The 21,139-nt window shown below is 52.9% G+C and overlaps 1 protein-coding gene across 4 annotated transcripts; it reads left to right on the top strand.

Annotated features, from left to right (window-relative positions):
* The first annotated feature begins 791 nt into the window (after positions 1-791).
* Positions 792-19,142, top strand: MTCH1 (mitochondrial carrier 1). 4 transcript variants are annotated; one of them, XM_032141713.1, is made up of 12 exons: positions 792-1,491; positions 5,568-5,652; positions 8,634-8,740; positions 9,090-9,167; positions 9,555-9,612; positions 9,993-10,044; positions 11,587-11,646; positions 14,486-14,579; positions 16,588-16,635; positions 16,809-16,876; positions 17,168-17,243; positions 18,309-19,142. In XM_032141713.1, exons 1-12 carry the CDS (start codon positions 1,171-1,173, stop codon positions 18,378-18,380), a joined length of 1,119 nt encoding a protein of 372 aa, XP_031997604.1. In that variant the 5' UTR covers positions 792-1,170; the 3' UTR covers positions 18,381-19,142. The 4 variants fall into 4 exon arrangements, with proteins under 4 accessions (XP_031997604.1, XP_031997601.1, XP_031997603.1 ...); XM_032141710.2 differs by having other exon boundaries at positions 1,148-1,491; positions 14,486-14,630; XM_032141712.2 differs by lacking the exon at positions 18,309-19,142 and having other exon boundaries at positions 1,150-1,491; positions 17,168-18,302.
* The last annotated feature ends 1,997 nt before the right edge of the window (positions 19,143-21,139 follow it).

Here is a 21,139-nt window from a genome sequence, read left to right as displayed (position 1 = left end):
GCTTTTTAGGGGGTAAGGTAGGAAAGGAGTTAGGACAGACTGAGAAACCCGGACTAACAGTGGCAGGTGTCGATCTAAAGAAATTTCTCAAAATGAACTGGCTATAGGGTAAGTACAGACAAAGGGACCAGGTCTTCCATTGCTGCGTCCCTGCACACTCTCGGATCCATTCAAACAGAAACTTCTATTGCGAACCCCCAAAACTAGCAGGGTTCTGTTGTAGGTGCTGTTGTAGAGTGTAGGGCACGTTTACAAACAGGAACGGGGCACTTGCTGTCCTATCTTCCTCGCGGAGTTCTTGTGAGGATTACGCTTGAATCAACAAGTGTAAAGCATTTTAAAAAGTGCCTGTCACATAGTCCCTGCAATTTAAGGTCTAGTTGTGATTATTCACTCGTATTAACTAAGAATCAACTACAGGCGCCCAGCAGTGCCTGCGTGTGCTCACACCGAGGGACTCACTAAAACCCTCAGGATCTAGTGAGGGAGGCACTCAAATACTTTAGAGCAAAACAAATTTTACAACTACGGACTCTGAGGAAGGCGTGCGAAGGCTCCACAGCTGGGGAGGGTGCCCACAGTCGCCGAGGGGACATCTGGATTTGCTCTGGTGGGGACAGCATTCCTGGCAGAGGAGATGGGAAATGGGATCCGACAAAGAGGCTGGGACCGCAGAGGGGATCGGGGCTCGGGGTCGGGGCTCGTCCTGCAGCAGGAGATTCAGCTCGCGCAGAGTTCCACGCAGGCCGCGGCGACTGGGATCTGGGCCGCAAAGGGGCGGGCAGAGAACTGCAGAGAAAACTCCCGAAGGCAGGGAGGGGGCTTGGAAGCGCCTCAGACCATATTGGGGACGTCTAGCAGCCAGAGGCGCCGAACCCCGCCCCCGCGTGCTCTGGTCCTCCCGGGGGAGCGCCCCGGCCTGCGGCAGCCGCCACAGCTCCCGAGCCCGGGGCCCCGGCTGCCCGCCACCATTGACCCCCGGCCCGCAGTCCAGCGCCCTGCTAGGCCTCCACCCGGCCCAGGGCCACATCACGCGTGTCCCACCCGCCGCGCCACGCTCCCGAGCTCCCCCCGCGGCCTGGAGTGGTGCGCCCTGGCCCCGCCCCCTGAAGCCGGTGAAGGGGCGTGGCCTCCGTCACGTGACGGAGAGTGACCTCGCCGCCGTGCGCCATGGGAGCTCTGGACCCGGAAGTGGCGCCCTGGGCTCGCGGCGGTGCCGCGGGGATGGCGGGAGCCGGAGCTGGAGCCGGAGCTCGCGGCGGAGCGGCGGCGGGGGTCGAGGCTCGAGCTCGCGATCCACCGCCCGCGCACCGCGCACATCCTCGCCACCCTCGGCCTGCGGCTCAGCCCTCGGCCCGCAGGATGGACGGCGGGTCAGGGGGCCTGGGGTCTGGGGACAACGCCCCGACGACGGAGGCTCTTTTCGTGGCACTGGGCGCCGGCGTGACGGCGCTCAGCCATCCCCTTCTCTATGTGAAGCTGCTCATCCAGGTGGGGGACCAGAGGCGCCGTAGGGAAATGGGAGGCGGATGTGAAGGTGACAGGCCAGGATTTGGAGGATTGGGGCGGGGAGTCAGTGGCGACGGATTTGGGGAGAGGGGTGGGGACGGCGGGTTTGGGGGACCGAAGTGGGTGGGAGGGGAGGGAAGCGTTGGGAACGCAGGGATCACGAGTTTTAGGATACAAAAAGGAGACGAAGGGGTTAGAGTAATAACAGATTTGGGAGAGGGTGGAAGGAACAAGCGATTTGGGGGGGTGCCAAGGGGGGAGCGATGGGCTGGAAAAACATATTTGGGAGATAAAGGAGTGGGGACGATGGACTTGGGATAGGGAAGGGAGCTAATTTGGGGCGAGGGAAGAAGCAATAGACTTGGGGGAGGGGCGAGAAGTTTGGGTGAAGAGATGGGAAGGAAGGTTGGGGGGGCCAGGCAAAGTGTTTAGAGAGTGAGGAGCACATAATTGGGGTAGAGGGGAACGGGGGGGGGTGGACAGAGAAGACGGAGGTCTTGGGTTTCATTGTGATTTAATTTGGTGGGAGAGTGCGAAGGCAAAGACTTTTGCAGGAGAATGCTATCGGTTTACCGGAGATGGGGGCTCTGGATTTGATGGCGACGACAGATTTGGTAGGAGGAAGGGACAGGGTGACGCGTATGGGGGGAGGGGAATAGATAGGGCCAGCATTGGGGGAGGGGAGTGGCAGCGATTTGTCTAGAGAGGGGAGCTAGGAGGAGGCTTTAAGCGGGGAAGGGGGATGACGCGTTTGGAGGAGGAAATGGAAGTCATAGTTGGGGTCAGAGAGGGGAATCACAGTGCTTGTATCTGGGCAGATGAGGAGAAGGGGCACGGGAGTATTGAAATTGGGCAGAAGGGACAGTGGAGACATAGGTGGCAGGATAGGTAGGGACTACCAGAAGTTGAGACCGAGGTAGGGATGTCTCTGGAACAGAGGAATCCATGGGCACTTGGCAGATTTGGTGGTGGCCGGCAGTGCGGTACAGATGAAGTGTGCTGCTTGAGAGGAATGAGCTGGAATGAAGGGCGTGTGGAGGTGTGAGAATTAGGTGGGTATGGCTGGGATGGGTACAGTTTTGATGGGGGTCATTGGGCCAGAATTTTCCAGTTAAGAAGCATGGGGAGAGGAAGGTAAAAATTGAATTGGAGACTCATCCGAGATTTGAGTTGAGGCAGGTGGGTGTCAGATTTTACCATCTCTGTAATTGAACCGAGAGAATGCAAAATACAACTGGAATGAGAAGGCCTTGAGAATGAGAGTAATTGAAATCTGGGATCCGAGGAATGGTAATAGATTTGTGGGTGTGACCAGGAATATGACAAGGAATGAGGAGATTTAGTCAGGGGCATCAAGGTGCCTGACTCCAAATTGTGACAGATTTGAAAATTGTTGATGGCGGAAGGTGTAGACAAGACTGGCGTTTGGTTGTGATTTGGGAATGAGGGCTGTCTTACAGGGTTAAGATTGTATTTACAGCAGTTGAACTCGAAGTTTGGGAGATAAATTGGTGCTTTGGAACTGGTGAGACCTGAGAAGTGCGGGTTCTGGAAGCGGATGGAATGAGACTGAGTGAGGGCTAGGATTTTAGGGCACAGGTGGGAGAGTCTGTGGAGTGAAGGATACTGGAGCACAAGGGCTCAATGTGAGGGAAATGAAGAGGTGGCTTCATCATTTGGATGATGGCAGATCTGGTTTGAAAGAACATTGAAATGAGGGTGGTTTGGGAGAAGGGAATGGGGGAATGAAGGACACCAAAGCATGAGAAGAACTAGATGGTGGGCAGGTAAGGATGGATGAGCCCTGTTGAAGGACCAGAGGTGCCTGTCGGATTTGAACCCAGCTGGTGTTGAGTGTAACATATATTAGGGTGAGATCTTCAATGGGTATAGTTTGGGAATCAGAGTATAACTTGCAGAAAGACAAATTACGGGGAGTGGGGGTGTCGGGAGTGGAGTGACAGATTTGGGGATTGTCTAGATTAGGTGCATAAGAATGCAGTGCCTTAGATCAGGGCATGTGGCTGTCAGGTTTGGGAGTTGGAGATTTTAAAATGACAGACTGTCCCTGCTGGTATCTGATATAGGGCCACGACATTTGCCGTAGTTAGGACTGGGTTAACAGATTTGAGGATGAAATTGGGTTTAATGACTTGGGAACAAATAATTAAAACTCGAAGGCGGGAGGAATGGGGGTGAGATACAGCCAGTGTGCCTATGATAATCCAATAGAAGTTAACAAAATAGATTCAACAGATTTGGGGGCCACAGGGATACGGGATAACGTTACAAATTTAAGTATGAAGTTGGGGTCAGTGGGACTCCCAAATAGTGTTGACTAAACTGGGTAAGGACAGCGAAAGAGCAGTGGCGGCGATTTGGAGTGGAGGAATAAAGGAATACCACCTGTATTTAAGAGAACACAGATCAAGACAAAACTTAATTCAGAACAACCTTGGAGCTTTTAACCCAGAAGGGAAAAGGTCTAGAAGGGAAGTTCTCACTGCCTGGGTCAGCTGACTCACCCCTTTCCTCCTTTGCTCCACTGGGTCAAAATTTTTTTCTTTTAAAGACAGTCCCCATCATAGAGGAGTTTTTAAATTTACAGTCATTAATCTATTAGGCGTCTCAGAATCAGATTCATAGGAGATAGCCTGAACTTTCAAAAGCACTTGCTTGGTAAGGCAAAAGGGGACAGGGTTGATCCCAAAAAGCGCTGGAAGCACCTAATCCAGTTTACAAGGTAGCGCTTCTCACCTGCCACTTCCACTGCCTCTCACAGCTGCAGGCCAAATCCTCTCCCACATGTCAGAGGAATCGCTGTGGTCCATGGGCCCAGCTGGCCTGCTTAGAGGGCACAGGGCTGGTATCCTGGCCCCTTGCCAAGGGAGGAAGGGGCCTTCTCGCTCTCCACCTAGGTGCTGGTCTCCTTGACACCTTGCCTCCTCCCTGGCAGCAGGGGCTCTCACCCCTCGACAGAGACTTCCTGCTCCTCATGTGGATATGGATGGTCCTTCACCCACCCACGGGTTTAATAAATATTTCAGGCTGGGCGCAGTGGCTCACGCCTGTAATCCCAGCACTCTGGGAGGCTGAGGCGGGTGGATCACTTGAGGTCGGGAGTTCGAGACCAGCCTGACCAACATGGAGAAACCCCGTCTCTACTAAAAATACAAAAAATTAGCCGGGTATGGTGGCGGGTGCCTGTATTCCCAGCTACTCAGGAGGCTGAGGCAGGAGAATCACTTGGACCCGGGAGGTGGAGGTTGCGGTGAGCTGAGAGCACGCCATTGCACTCCAGCCTGGGTGACAAGAGTGAAACTCCATCTCAATAAATAAATAAATAAATAAATAAATAAATATTTCAGATATAAGAAGCATCTGTACAGCAAGAACTATCATAGCCCTACAGAAATGAGGGAGTCGTTTTGTCACAGGGGTGTAGGGTGATTGAGGTGAGAACGCAGCTAAGGATATGTCTGAGGAGCAGCTGGAATTTGAGGTAACAGTTTGCTAAGCCTGGGAATGGGAGGAATAGACGTGGAGGTGACTGCAGTAGATTTGGTAAGAAATTTGAGTTTGGGGTGCACTTTGGAATGGATGACTTAATGGCTGACCTGGCTGAGTTTTGGGTATGATGTATTTTCTTATTGCCACATTTGGAATTGAGGTTGGAATGAAGTTTTTCATCTGGAGATGAGAATAACAGATTTGTTCTGAGATGGGAGTAGGGTTTGAAGTACATACAAATGGAGGTTTCTCTACTGGGAATATCTGGGATTTGAATGTAAGAATGTTGGGGTGTGGGTGTGACTTAGATTGTGGTTGGACAGTATCTGGGACCAGTCATTTCTGTTCATTGGGGGTTTATGTGCTGCCAATGGTTAGAGACACTGACGAGCTTTCTGGTATGTTTTGATGGGGAAAACATGAACAAGAGCCACATTAGAATTTGTGGGAGAAGAGTTAAGCAAAGGGGAAAGGAGGTGTGAGGAGAGGTGGTGAGGCTGAATCACCACGAGACTCTGAGCGTCCCTTTGTCTTTGTTAATTCTGAAGGTGGGTCATGAGCCGATGCCCCCCACCCTTGGGACCAATGTGCTGGGGAGGAAGGTCCTCTATCTGCCGAGCTTCTTCACCTACGGTGAGTGTGCTTCCCAAGCAGGAAAGCCCACACCAACAGAAAAGAGGCCTCAAGTAGGGAGCAGGACCAGCTGGCCCCGGGGAACCCACTGCGCAGCATGGCACGCAGAGTCGAGCTGGCACGGAGGGGGGGGTCTAAGCGTGTACAGAGAGGACATGGTGTTGGGGTGGGAGCAGGTGAACCATACACCTTTGGTCCAGCTCCTCCGCCCGTAGCTGCCAGCTGCCAGCCCAGACAGCAGGAGGGGACAGACACAGGTGCCTCAGAGAGGGGCCAATCCAGGACACTGGTCCCTGTTATTTCTGCTGCCCCGGGTTGTGCCTGGAACATGCATGGGGGTGATTTCCTTTTGCCCTGTGAGCAGCCTGGCCCTACTACGCCAGCAGGAGGCCTGTGGGACTCCTCCTGAGTTCTTTTCTTTCAACCTACCTGGGTGTCTTGTTTCCCCTGCATTCCTCAGGCAGTGAGTGGTGCTCACGCACTCTGGTGTCTCCATCTGTTGGTTACAGAATGGTGTGCAGTGAATTGCAGCTTCACTTCTGTGTGCTGCGTGAGCTTGGGCGGGCCACTTACCTGCTGTGGCCCGGCTGCACTCCTTGTCTGCAAAGTAAGGTCAGCTTCTCCTCCCAGACCTTCCTGCAAGCTCCCCATCTGGCAGCAAGAAGCCCACCTTGCTGCCTCTGTTGCCCATCCCCTGGCCCACTGGTGCCGGCTGGCCAAGGCCTTCTCATGTTCATCCTCACTGTCCCTCTCCCAGTCCCTACTCTCACCAGATGACCATGATGAAGGCCTTCTTTAAATGTGCCCTTTCTCTCTGTGTTCACAGCTGGAGTTCCATTCCAGACAAATCCCCTTAAGTTTCCTGCACCTCTGCTCTTACCTGTTTGGTTGTCTAGAATGTTCTCCAGAGTCAATCTTTCTGTTGAGTAACTTGGAGCTTGGCCTCTGTGTTACCTTTTCCATTTCACATGCTGTTGGCAGAATTGGGTGTCGTATTTGTCTTCCAGTTTTGTCCCTGTGTTGTTGAGTGCAGAGTCTAGGGCCAGGTGGAATGTGTCATCTTGTGAGGAAATGTGTTTGTGTTGTTTTTTACTTAAAAATTGTCAGCGTAGTGGAGGGGGGGATGGCAGAAGTAGGAAGGCACCCCACCATTGTGAGGCAGTATACAGAGAGGTAAGGCAGCCAGGGCAGACGGCTGCGGCCCTGCACGGGGCTTTTTCTGGATCTGGTTGCACATGCTGTGTTCTGAGAGGCGAGGTTAGAGCCCAGATCATCTCCATTCATGTGACACAGCTATTCCCAAAAGGACTTAGAGGAGAGGGAACTTGACCCCCATCTTAACCGCCTCTTGTGAGGATGAGCAGAGTTCTCAGGTGTGCCCCCAGCCTGGTTTATATAAATGTAGCTTTAATCTAGGTGTGAGCAGATGTCTGTTGGGGATCTCCGGACACCAGGCCTACTCTGGGGTCAGGGAGGGGACCCGCCATTTGGCTCTCTGGCACAGTGTGGACAGTGTCTGCTCCTCTACTTGTCGTGGCTGAAAGTACTGCAGCTGTCATAACATTCTCTGGTGTAGAAGAAAGAACTTCCCAGAGGGTTTCCTGGCACTGCAGAAAGACCCAGAATGAGGGAGGCCCTGGCCAGCCTGAGGCCTTGGGACGCACAGAGGCCCCTGCAGGCATTTCAGCACGCCTCCCTCCGCTCTCACTGGTTACTCATTCCTCTCGGAGGTGGGGAGAAATGATGGTCCTTATTCCTTTTTTTTTTTACAGGTGGACGGATGGAAGAGGGTAGATGTTTTGCTCAGGATCACACACAGAGGTCCTGAGCTCCCTCTCCTCACTAGGATCCACCCTCCCCCGAAGCAAATTTTCCTTCTGCCTGTTCACTCAGTGAAGTAGGGCTCCTTGCCAAGTCACCTAGCATCCCCTCCCCTCCTCCTCCTCTCTTTCCAGCCCACCCTTATCTCAGGCAATCACATATAGAGGTAACAGGTGTTCTCAGCCTCATGAGAAACCCATGCTAGCTGTGACATTGAATTCCTGGGCTGGCAGACATCTGCGGAGGAGCAAAAGGCGTATTTGCCTCTTCCTGCCTCTGCGCGGTGCCAGAGAGCTAAAGTCATGGTCTAAAAGGGGGAGCATGCTGTCTGAGAGAATGTTCTGCTAGCTTCCAGATGCACAGGTTTATAAAAATACCACCCTGCCATTTAGAACATGTTTAAAATGTTGATAGAAGACAATGAATCGTATCCTTAGAAAGATAGACCCTAGTGAAAGAAACACGGACGCACACAGGTAGGGTCTAGCTTCCGTAACGTTTAAGTTTATTCTGTGGAATTGTTCATTGGTGCTTCTGTTTTAGTTACTTCTCCATAGACTTGTTTTTCCCTTGACTAATAAATGCCAACACATGCCGGGTGGTATCCTGGGTGTAGCACAGTAACAGGGTGGAGACTGCCCTGGCCGCGGCGTGTGCAGGGGACATTCTTGAGCCTATCTTCTGGAACCCTTCCTTTTCCTTTCTCCCTCCTTTAGGTTGCAGACTTCATCATTCCCTGCGGGCAGTTTCTCTGTTTTTCCTATTTTCTTTTCCTCAAGAAAAACATAACTTTTAAGCAACAGAACTGTTTTCTGTATTGCAGCATTTAAGTTGCTGAGTTGAGAAATCACGGCTGAGTTTGCCAAGTAGAGTTTTTAAAGCAAAAAAAAAAAAAAAAAGGGAAGGAAGGAAGGAGGGAAGGAAATGTATGAACTTGTTTGTCAGAAATACATTTTGAGGCTTTTACTAAAAGAAATGGGCTAGAAGACATTTGGGGGTTAGGGCCTGACTGCTTCCAGGTCCTGGACAGATGTTCCCTTCTGTGCCTGTAATCAGCAGTTACCTGAAAGACAAGCTGAGCCTGGTCTGAGTGTGTGTGACCCAGGAGTGGGTGCCCCTGAACTGGGCGTGACTCCTCTGCCACCTCTGTTTTCTTACAGCCAAGTACATCGTGCAAGTGGATGGTAAGATAGGGCTGTTCCGAGGCCTGAGTCCCCGGCTGATGTCCAACGCCCTCTCTACTGTGACTCGGGGTAGCATGAAGAAGGTGAGCTCACAGAAAGCCAGGAACACTTGCCCGAGGTTTCCTCATTCTCCCAGCCACCCCTGCAGCAGCCAGTTACCCTGGTCTTGCCTCCTTCTTCCCAGACCATTGGGGGCTTCACTCCAGCCCCATGGGGGAGCTCCCACCCCACAGATCTGCTTTCCCACAGCTGTGACACCAGATGGTGGCTTTCTTTTTCCCCCCAGCTCCAGACCTGGAGGTTACCTGAGGTGGGCCCAGCCAATAGACACTGCAGAGGAAATATTTGGAGCTGGTTCCTGCCGCCCGAGTCCCCGAAGAGTTCCACGGAGGAGGCGTAGCTGAACTTGGTTCTTTCTCTTCTCTGTTTCAGGTTTTCCCTCCAGATGAGATTGAGCAGGTTTCCAACAAGGATGATATGAAGACTTCCCTGAAGAAAGTTGTGAAGGAGGTGGGTGTTGAGAGTCCGAGAGGGAGAGGCGCGTGGAGGGGAGCCTGATGATTTCTCACCCCCAAGTGGGGCGGGTCATTGACAAGTCGAAGAGTTGGGTCCTTGTGCATGCGTGGGTGGGATGGTAAAGGGAAGAAGCCCTGGCCCGGATGTGCAGGGAACCCCGGAAAGCCTTCTCAGTCATTGTCGGGCCTAGCCTGGGACCCGGCAGCACTCCTGGCTGGGGGATTGGGGAGTGGGCAACAGGTGGAGCCATCCTTGGCAGACCGACCCCATGTGCAGTCCCTGGGACAGGTTTCTCCCTCCTGAGCACTTGTAGCTCCCCTCGAGGGCCAGTTCCAGAGACAGGCCGAGGGTGGCGAGTCCCCACCCCATGCTCTCTTCCAGACCTCCTACGAGATGATGATGCAGTGTGTGTCCCGCATGTTGGCCCACCCCCTGCATGGTAAGCCGCCCCGCTTCCCCCGAGACTGTATCTAAGCCTGGGTCAGGGGCGTGGGGTGAGGGGCGCCCTCTCGTGGACTGTAGACAGACAGCCGTAGATGGGTTGGGAAGTGGTAGTGGGGTTGAGGGTATTCTACTGGAACCCACCCCACTGAGGAGAGATTGGAATTCTTTCCAAAGGGAGGTGGGGCTCTTCCCAGGCAGTAGAAGTGGGATGCTGTGGTCATGGGGTGTGACAGGGAATCCCAGAGGCCCTCCTCCTCTCCTCCTCCCTGAATAGGCCACGTTGTTCAGTGGCCACTCTGCACCTGGCACCCGGTGGCTGGAGCATTATGAGGTCTGCCCCACCACATCACCTGTGTGTGTTTTCTTTTTCCTCAGTCATCTCAATGCGCTGCATGGTCCAGTTTGTGGGACGGGAGGCCAAGTACAGGTGGGTAACTCTTGGGACTGGCAGAGTGGCCCTGTTACCCTTTCAGAGTCTGCCAGGGCAGGCCGTGCTGGGGTTGGTTGCTGCACCTTTTCTGCCCTAGTCCTGTGTGAGTTCAGCCTGCCGCCTGGCTTCTGAGGAATGTGGCAGTGGCTTCCATAGTCTGTCCAGGGGCATTTTCTTTTCTCCGTCTCTTAGCAAGGGCAGCCCTAGATGAGCCTAGATGCCTTTGCAGAGGGGTGAGTGGGATTGTAGTCAGCGTGGATTAGGATTTCTGGCCCCAGAGCTGATTCTGCCACTTAGGACTGAGCTGGGGTCTCCTCTTGGACTCCTGAGGTAATGCTCTAATGATTTTTCTGGCCGTCATAGGCTGATAGCTCTTTTTATCCCCTATGGAGAAGCCATCCACCTCATGGGCTTGGGGCTCATCCCTTCCATTGTGTACCAGACCCTCACCTAGATCTGCTGCGTGCAGCCCTGGGCAGGTGCCAGGGGCATATGTGTTGACACAGAGGTGGACCCTGGAGGCGTGTGGCAGAAGGACACACCTGGTTTGCCCTTCCTCTCTTAAGATTCTCATTTCCTGGGGTCAGTGTTTTTTGCAGCTGTCCTGCGGGGCCACCACCCCAGGAAGCTCAGCTGCCATGGTGCCTCATTTTGGGGTCATTAATGGGAAATTGGCCCATTCCCCTAGACTGAGTATGAGGTTGGTAGTTGAGACCAAGAGGGTATAATCTGGTCACCACTGTTCTGAGTGGTGGGGCCGGGCCTGGCAGGGCTGGGATGATGTGGGACCAGGGCCACCCAGGGCTTTGCCTTCCACTGGCTCCCTCTGTTAGGTTGCCCCTTCCATCTGGGCTTTACACAGCCCCCATTCAGGACAAGCCAGTTTCCATTTCCAGCCACAGGGCACAAAGGTTGTTATTGAGCTTCCTTGGCATTTCATACCCAAGAACCCACAGCCTGTCCTCTCATCTCTAACAGGGTGCAGTGAGGGCATGAGTCCCCGGCTTCCTGCTGAGGAGTGCCAGATGTCTTCTCCTAGGCTGGTTCCGGTGCCTCCTCCTGCAGGGCCCTGTATTCTTTCTCTGCCCTCTGGGAAAGTACTTCTCATTGCTCACTGCTCCCTCCTACTCTTACTCTCTTGGACAGGCCTGTGGGCTCCTCTGCTGGAGGGTTGTTTAACCAGAGATAAGTGTGAGGGCCAGGTAAGAGAAGGGCCTGCCACCTCTGCAGTAGTGGCCCAAGTCGGGAGATGCATTCCTAAACGCCCATCTCACAGGAAACGCCAGTACAGGACTGCTAGTGGGCTGCTCCTGTGGGTGGTTGGGCTTCCCCGGTCTCCGTGAACTGTGTAAACTCCTCCTCACCCCAAACAAGCACTCTTTGTGCCTTTCTACTTGGTTCTTCCTGGTAATAGTCCTCCCCATCCCCGCCAGGACTGGCTGGATCTGAGCAGAGCGGGTGGGCTCAGCCCCACACCAACGGGTGGGCTTCTAGTTGGCGACTGCATGACCCTGTATCTCTGTCTTGCCTTCTTCACAGTGGTGTGCTGAGCTCCATTGGGAAGATTTTCAAAGAGGAAGGGCTGCTGGGATTCTTTGTGTACGTGAGTTTATACACCCCATAACTGGCCACGGGCATGGCCCTGCTAACAGGTGTGTCCTCAACCTCTCAGACCATAGCTGCTGGCCTGGGACTTAACTACACGGCCCTGCCCTAGCCTGAGTGCTGCAGCCAGCTCTCTAGAGCTCCATAGCATGTCCAAGCTGCTTAGCCCTTTTCAGGCCATGGCTCATATAAAAGTGGAACTGTGTGTCTAGTACATGGGGGAGATGAACTGACCAGCCCCACTGGGCCTCATCCAGTTGTGGTGGGTGTGGGGCTGGTCTTCATGAGCTAAGTCACTGCATAGTCCTTGGCCTCACTGCTAAAACATGACTGAAAATCTGACTTGGACTGAGGGTGGAGCTCTGGAAGCTCACAGGCTGACCACAGCCAGTGGATTCTGTTTGACATTGCTTTTCTGACAAATTAGTTGTTGACGTTAACATTTAAGATGTTGCACAAAAATCCACATTTCTGGCATCTCTTGAAAAGTCAGAAAATCTTGTCCTGCTAAGTGGTTCTTTCTGTAGAGCATCCATCGGCCAGGACCCAGGACCTGCTCCTTTGGCAGACACCCTGCACTTTGTCACGTCACATCCAGTTTACTTCACCTCTAAAGAAAGCACGTACTGAAAAGACGACGTTCAGAAAGAGTAAAGTGCAGACAGAACCCAGAAGCCAGGCTTGTTGAGTTGTGTTTTGATTTGCCGTTTTAAGGTCTAGGCAGTGACATACATGCTGATAAGTATGTCACAAACGTGGTAGATACATGGTATACAACAGTATCCGCTGTACTAGATACAGGGCTCCATATTATCCATAAGAAGTCTTTATATCATGGTTTTCCAGTTTGTGAGATGTTTTTTATTTATGGCCCCTTGTTTAACCAATTAATGACTACTTGTAGGTGCATGTATGTGTATATAATAAATATATATACAGTTCTCAGCAGGAGGTGATTCTGCTCCCCAGGGAACATCGGCACTGTCTGGAGACATCTTGTGGTTGTCACAACTGGCATCTAGTGGGTAAAGGCCAGAGACGCCACTAAACATCCTACAGTACACAGGACAGCCCCGCAACAAAGACTTATTCAGCCAGGTGTCGTTGCTTGCATCTGTGATCCCAGTTACTTGGGATTAGTCTCAGTGGTTTCTGCAGCTGTCAGGAGACCGAGGCGGGAAGATTACTTGAGGCCGGGAGTTCAAGACCAGCCTGAGCAACATAGTGAGACTTCTGTCTCTATAAAAATGTTTTTAAAAATTAGCTGGGCGTGGGGGCACGCACCTCTAGTCCTAGCTACCCAGGAGGCTGAGGTGGGAGGATGGCTTGAGCCCAGGAGTTGGAGACTGCAGTGAGCTGTGATTGCACCACTGCACTCCAGCCTGGGTGATAGAGTGAGACCCTGTCTCTTGGGGGGAAAAAAAAAATTATTCAACCCAAAATGTCAATAGTGCCAAGGTTGAGAAACTCTGATTTATATTCATACACACACATATATGTATGTATAAGTATACATACATATATTTGCACATGTACCTGGTAACAAACCAACCTTTGTGACATACCTATCAGCATGTATGTCACCGTCTAGACCTTAAAACGGCAAGTCAAAAAACAACTCCTCAAGCCTGGCTTCTGGGTTCTGTCTGTGCTTTATTCTTTCTGAACGTAGTCTTTTCAGTACGTGCTTTCTTTAGAGGTGAAGTAAGTTGGATGTGAGGTGACAAAGTGCAGGGCGTCTGTGGCCCTCAGGGACCATGTGCCCTGCCGAAGGGGCAGCCCCTGGACCCCGGCCAATGGCTGCTCTACAGAAACAGCCACCCATCTTGAAACACTGCACGTGACCACCTCTGGCATTTTTCACACTGCGTAGTTCTCTTCTGGTGTGTGAATAGGATTCCTGCACAACAGATGCCTACTCTTTGGGTTCTTTCTCCCCATGTGATTTTGGAACAGGTGATACTCATACGTGTTACAGTGCATAGAAAGCACCAAAGGGTATAGCACGAAGTCAATCTGAGCACAGGCAGGGACGACAAGATTAGAAATTGCATTCACAGAGGTTCCTTTTATTAATACTCTTCATAGATGTATTACATACATTCTTTTGAGTTTTTCAAATATTTTGTAAGATTTTTTTTTTTAATTCAAAAACAATAACTCTGCTTCTCCTCCCAGGAGACAGCCATTCTTCTCCTGGAGAGGCTCCCAGGGCACTCTGTACCTAAACCAGCAAACACATTGTAAAAAACACAAGAGGCACGTGGGACCCACTGACCTCAAACTGGCCTTTTGCCCTCAGCACTGCATCTTGGGGAACCTTCCTTAGCAGTTTATAGAGCTGTTTATCCTAAAGGCCATCACTTAAAAAAAGTTAGCCCTCCTTGTAAATGCTTGCATAGAATTTTTTTGATAGAATATTTTCAGGGGCGAAGAGAACAGATGCATTGAGCAGTGTGTGTTCTGAGAGTTGGGTAGGTAAAGAGGCCAGGAGAAAATTACCGACACGTCGGCGCTCTTATTATCTGCATCCGGAAGTTCCAGATTTGGCAGTATTCACATCTTGGTCCCTGGCTTCTGCGGTTTGAAAACTGCTTGAGACTGTTAACTAATTTGTGGCATCCAAAGCGGCATAGAACACCTCCCCATGGGAAAAGGAGCACCTTCCCAGTGTGCGTAGCTGCTGGCCCCTGCAGGCCTCCTTTCTAAGGCTGTGCCATTGGATATGCTAAGATTTTGAGCTTGGAACATCCCTGCCTGCTTCCTGGGTGTGGAGCCCCCAGGAACTGCTCCTCTCCCTCTCCTGCTCATCTCTGCTTACCTTGTTTTTTAGTGGATTAATCCCTCACCTCCTGGGCGATGTGGTTTTCTTGTGGGGCTGTAACCTGCTGGCCCACTTCATCAATGCCTACCTGGTGGATGACAGCGTGAGTGACACCCCAGGGGGGCTGGGAAACGACCAGAATCCAGGTTCCCAGGTTGGTTGGAACAAGGACTTGTCCTTCTTTCCGTGTACTGCTGATGCCCAGGGTCTGGGACAAACTCAAGGATTCTGGGATTCTGAGCATCAGGCCCGGAGGGTGAGAGAGGACCTCTCAATGTCCCTGGAGTCATCTTTGTCTAAGGGGAGAATGGCCTCGAGAGGCGAGATTCCAGATTAGTACCCAGACCTGGGAGGAATTAATGGAATGCTTGTCCCTGGGCAGCCTTAGAAACAGACCCCAGCTTATCTAAGGCTGCTCCGAGGCAGTGACCCAACTGGAGCTCAGAAAGTCAGAAGATAGACCAGCAAATAGTGATCACCTTTTGACCTTTGCATCGCGTCTTTTGCTTTTTAAAACCCTTTTGTGAACGTTATGGCCTTTGATCTGACGGCATCCTAGTTGTGAAGGGAACAGGGCAGGTATAATGTTCCATTTACCAATACAGAAATTGAGACCCAGAGATCACAGATTCTGGAGAGACTCTGGGCTCTCCAGAGTGACTCAGCTGGAACTGACAGGGCTGGAACTAGATCCCTGGCCAGGCCAAGGGTGCATTCCTCTGAGTTTTTTCAGATCTGCTAAGAAGTGTACAGTCCAGGACACCCTCCTATTTTGTTAGCTGTGGTCTACACAGCCTAGTCTACATAGACCTTTCAGCAGGTCGGGTCAGGCATAGGAAGGCCTGTTCCTTCTACACAGCACTTGTTGAAGGCCGTCCAGGTACCTGAGGGGTTGACTGGTTCTGCCTGAACCAAGATAAGAGGTAGGGAGCAGCAATGGCTGGGCATTGCAGTGTCCAGACATTCTCACAGTGGGGATCACCTTCAAGAAGGATGGCATTCCTTCTTGAAGTGGCTTTCCCTCCCAGGAGGCTAGGAGGGCCTGGGGACGTGTCTGCCAGAATCACCTGCGTGGGAAGGGGGTCATGTTGAGCGTGTGTGTGTGTGCGGTACATGTCTGTTCTGTGTGGTGGGGAGTGCCCCATCCCAGATGGGAGCCTCTGCTTGCAGGGAGACTGGCCACTTGACCTGGGCGGGTGAGTCTTCACTGGCCTTTCAATGTAAGCAAATTAAAGTGGCTCCATAGAGACCCACCCCATCTGCGATCACGGTGGCACATTCCTGCAGTTCTGCCCCTTCTCGGGGGCCTTGGGGGTGGGTAAGCTGCTGCTGTCACATACAGAGCAAGGGTGGCCAGGAGTGCACAGCTAAGTGGTGTCTCGTCTAGGTGGGCACCTGTCTGACCAGAGGCTGCCATGCTTACATCAGCAACAACAGCAGTCAACAGATTGGTTTAAAGTGTTTTTCGAGTGCTTTTCTGTGTGTGGCTTAAAGGCCGAGATGAGGCTGCCAAGCTGTCAAAGCCACTCAAGCAGACATCTGAGCAAATCTCTGACCAAGGACCCAGGCCATCGATCTGGTGGATTGGCCACTCCACAGGAAGCTGAGGGTGGGGGAGTCACCTTTCCTCACTAGGAGCTGTTTGCTTCAGCAAAGCAGGATTTGAGGAATTGGGGTCTGAAGGGGGGAAAGCTTGCTGAGGTGGAGGTGGCAATAAGCCTGGAGTCGCCCTCACCTCACCCCACAGGCCAGGATTCGTCTTTGGGTTTCAGGGTGCATGGCTGTCCTAGCACCGACTGCGTGCCAAGCCCTGGATGTTGATCAGGCAGACACGGGCTCAGCCCTTGAGGCTCACAGTCCGGTGGGGTTGCACAGGCAGCGGCAGCTGATCCCTCTTCCCGGGTCTTCTTCTCGAGACTCCCTTCAGTCCACTTACCCCGCTTCTGCCCCCCTAGGCCTTCTCTGGGCAGTGACTGTGAGGCCTGACAGGAAAGGCATGTGCAGCGTGCTTGTGAGGAGCTCAGCACAGAGGGTGGGGCGAGGGCATGTGTTGCTGAAGTCTGCATGCTGAGGTGCCTGTGGCAAACCGCTCTTCCCTTCTGTCTCCTCAGTTCAGCCAGGCCCTGGCCATCCGGAGCTATACCAAGTTCGTGATGGGGGTAAGTTGTGCCAGCTGCCCTTCCTTCCCACTGCCTTGCGGACCCAAGTGGGGCCTAGGAGGCCAACCCTGGTAATGGCTGGAGGCAGGTCTTGGTACAGGGTGTTGGCATGGTGTGCCCCTGCTCCCTGGGCCGGGGTGGGTCACTGGCACTCAGGCCTCTCTGGGTTTCAGATTGCAGTGAGCATGCTGACCTACCCCTTCCTGCTAGTTGGCGACCTCATGGCTGTGAACAACTGCGGGTAGGTGTGCGACCCTCTACTTGCCACTCTCCCTACCAAGGCTGTGGGGTGGGGGAGACCCACCGAGCCCTTCCAGCACTCTGCCCCCTCCCACCTGCTCTGTGTGTAGGCTTGGCCTGCCAGGCACCCTGGCGTCCGCTGGGATTTCCCAGCATCCCCTGGGGTAAACCGTGGTGTCAGGGGTCAGGGTGTGGACGGGTGGTAGCCTGAAGGCCTTCCTTCTTGAAGTGGCTTTCCCGTGGCTGGCTGTCTCCCACCGTTCTCTGCATCTACACTCTCCTTCCCGGGCAGGCTGCAAGCCGGGCTGCCCCCCTACTCCCCGGTGTTCAAATCCTGGATTCACTGCTGGAAGTACCTGAGTGTGCAGGTGAGCAGGCACTGGACAGAGGAGGCCTTTCCTGTTCTTTGCTACGTCCTTCAGCTGAAATGGTTTTGTGGATGCTTCATTGCGTGCAAAGATAAGTGGTTTTGTGGAATCTAATATTGTGAGGAGATACTTGGTATCTATAAGGCATTTAAGTTAAGTTTTCATCTTACCTAATTTCAGAAGGGATTTGAGGTGGCTAAGTGTGGGTTCATTTTAAGATTATACATCAGACAAGACCTTTTCTTCTTTGAGTCTTAAAGACTCTTAAGATAAGGATAAGAGAACTCTGGTCCAGGTGGCAGGTGGTAAAGCCCAAGAACTGCTTCTCCTTCAAGTAACATGGGCTGAAAATTCGAGGTCTGTAACCAGTTGAGCTGAGTTCCTGGGTTGTTAGGGTGGCTGGCATTGGAAACCCACTCCTCCCTCCTGCAGGACATTCCTGGGCCCAGGAGAGCCTGTGGGTGGGGCTGGGCCATGTGGGGACCTGGCAGCAGTACCAGCCTTGGGTTCTCATGTTCTGTACCGAAGCTACCTCTCCCTGGCTGGAGCTCTTGGGCCCAGCAGTCAGGGGTCCAGGCTCTGGCCAAGGGCAGAACCTTGCCTTTTCCTGGCCTCGCTTTGCCTCGCAGTGAAATGGGGCAGTGGCCCGGAGGCAGCCAGAGCCCTGACTGGCCTCAAGTCTGAGAAGAGGACAGATGGGAGGGAAGCAGGGAGGAGAGCCACAGTTCTTCCCAGTGGCCCTGGTCAGCGTGTGTCTCGTCCTCCCTATGAGCATTCAAAGAGTCCTAGACCACTTGGGCTCTGAAGCAAGAGGGGCAGTGAGCCTGCTCTCTCGGGCTCTCCTACAGAGTAGCCCCAAAGACACCCCTGGGCGGGAAATGAACCGCTCCCTTCTGCTTCAACACAGGCAGATTCTGCCCTCCAGGGATGTAGACCGAGGCCGTCCACCCCGGAGCTGGGTCTTTGAGCTCCTGGACCCTTCTTTGCCTGACACTGGCCTTCCTCTCAGAGGGACAAGGAAGCATGGCCTCCCTTTCACTCACCCTACTTTTCCTTCTGGTCCAGGGCCAGCTCTTCCGAGGCTCCAGCCTGCTTTTCCGCCGGGTGTCATCAGGATCATGCTTTGCCCTGGAGTAACCTGAATCATCTAAAAAACACGGTCTCAACCTGGCCACCGTGGGTGAGGCCTGACCACCTTGGGACACCTGCAAGACGACTCCAACCCAACAACAACCAGATGTGCTCCAGCCCAGCCGGGCTTCAGTTCCATATTTGCCATGTGTCTGTCCAGATGTGGGGTTGAGCGGGGGTGGGGCTGCACCCAGTGGATTGGGTCACCTGGCAGACCTAGGGAAGGTGAGGCGAGGTGGGGAGTTGGCAGAATCCCCACACCTCGCAGATTTGCCCAGTCTGTCTTGTGCAGACGGCCAGAGAATGGCTTATGGGGACCCAGGTTGGGTGGGGAAAGGCTAATGGGGTCAGACCCCACCCCGTCTACCCCTCCAGTCAGCCCAGCGCCCATCCTGCAGCTCAGCTGGGAGCATCATTCTCCTGCTTTGTACATAGGGTGTGGTCCCCTGGCACGTGGCCACCATCTCATCTAGGCCTATGCTAGGAGGCAAACGGCCAGGCTCTGCCTGTGTTTTTCTCTACACTACTTTTCTGATATGAGGGCAGCACCTGCCTCTGAATGGGAAATCATGCAACTACTCAGAATGTGTCCTCCTCATCTAATGCTCATCTGTTTAACGGTGACGCCTCGCGTACAGGATCTGGTTACCTGTGCAGTTGTGAATACTCAGAGGTTGGGCAGATCAGTGTCTCTAGTCCTACCCGGTTTTAAAGTTCATGGTAAGATTTGACCTCATCTCCCGCAAATAAATGTATTGGTGATTTGGAGTTTTGTGGGGAGTCTCTTATTTTTGTAAGCTTAAAAATCTATCTATAGAGTCTATCTTTCCAAGTCCTTCCTGTTGGTGTGAGAAGGGGCTGTAAAGAGGCAGGGCAGGGCAGGGAGCTGCCAGATGTAGGTACCAGAGCTTGGTGTAGCTCAGTCTCCGGGGAGACACCGGGTGATGAGGCTGGGGTGTCAGTTTCCACAGCAGCAACCAGTGCGCAGGTCTGTTGCCAGGAGACAGGCCTTTCAGAAAGTGTTCCATCCACACCCGACTGTCATATCTCAGCACCATTTGAGGATGACGTAGCTTCAAGTTTTACGAGGAGTCACTTGGTGTAGTGGCCATGGTTGCATCAGAACGGGCAGACCTCCCTTCCATCAAATGGTTTTTGCCCAGCACTGGAGTCTGTAAGCAGACAAAGCTTACAAATATTTTGAGGCCCAGCTGGGTTCCCCCAGGTATTTCTCTGCCCTTGCTCGAGGTGACCTGGCTTGTGAGAGTTGGGGTCTGGTGGGTTTGGTCATATTTCCCTCACAGGTAGGGGCTGAGTCACCCCCGCCAAAGGGAAGGCCCCTGGGATGCTTGTGCACAAGTGGGTGTTCCCAGTGGCCTAGTAACAGCGGACTCACAGGCAGTTTCACCTCACATGTCCTTGTTTCCCAGGAACGCAGAAGTGTGCCTGTGTGGGTGTTATGTAAATGTACACTGGTTGAGGCCACTAAGGTCTCATAACCTTGTCACCCATATTAACTTTCCTAGGGAAACACCCAAGAGGGCTAAGGTAGTGGGAAGAACACATGTGGGGGTGGGCAGGGCAGGCCTGTAGAGAAGGAGGGCCTCGAGTTCCCAGGCCCTTCAGAGGGGAGTCTGCCCTGTGGCCTTTCTCCAGCCCAGTGTGCTTTGCCACAGCACTGACCACTGCTCTGGGGTATCTTTTCTTCTTGTTGCTCCACCCTCAGATCCTGTTTTTGCATTGATTAGTTCCCAAGGCCCCCCCCAGATTGAGGGGCACCTGTATCTCTGGAGCCTGAGCTAAGCTAGATCTGAAGAGCTCCTCCCAGAAGTTCAGAGAGGCTGCCCAGAGTAGACAGCAAGGTTTTAGTGGCCTCGGCCAGTCACTTCTGGGAGGGCTGCTGCTGTCCCCCAAGTAATTTCCTGAATTTGGGGGTTTCAACTTCATTTCCCAAGCCATCTTCCACACCCAGAAATGGCATGAAAATCTCTTTTGATACTGTGTCCCAGTTATTGGCTGAGCAAAGTACAGGTTTTTAATCTAATAAAACAGGAAGTTTTCAGTTCATTCAAATTCTTGTGTGTGTGAAATGCTCCTAGACCCTTTGATCTTTGGGGGCTGAGACCCTGTCCATCTGCCCTCCTAGCACTTGGTGTGTTTCCTGTCGACTAGTCCTGGAGACTAGGATGCTGGGTCCTCATCTGAGAAAGGAGATTGGGTGGGATTGGGCAGGAGGAGACCTCAGCTGCTGGCCAAGGGGGGGGTGACAGGAGGAGTGTCCTCCTCCTCCTGTCCTGGGAAACCTCATCCAATGGGCAAAGCTGAAAGGGCCTCTGACAGGCCTTTGGGGACCTCCTTATATATACCCTTAGGTATATACCCAAGATAATTGGAAACTTATGTTCACACAAAAACTGGTACATGAGTGCTTAGTAGCATTATTTTTGTTTGTTTGTTTGTTTTTTTTTTTTTTTGAGATGGAGTCTCGCTCTGTCGCCCAGGCTGGAGTGCAGTGGCGCAATCTCGGCTCACTGCAAGCTCCGCCTCCCGGGTTCACGCCATTCTCCTGCCTCAGCCTCTCCGAGTAGCTGGGACTACAGGCGCCCGCCACCACGCCCGGCTAATTTTTTTGTATTTTTAGTAGAGACGGGGTTTCACCGTGGTCTCGATCTCCTGACCTCGTGATCCGCCCGCCTCGGCCTCCCAAAGTGCTGGGATTACAAGCGTGAGCCACCGCGCCCGGCCAGTAGCATTATTCATGGTAG

This window comes from Hylobates moloch, unplaced genomic scaffold (assembly GCF_009828535.3).
Source record: "Hylobates moloch isolate HMO894 unplaced genomic scaffold, HMol_V3 SCAFFOLD_20, whole genome shotgun sequence".
Taxonomy (NCBI): Eukaryota; Metazoa; Chordata; class Mammalia; order Primates; family Hylobatidae; genus Hylobates; species Hylobates moloch.
Note: the sequence above shows the minus strand (reverse complement) of the source record. Positions and strands in the feature narration are given on the sequence as shown.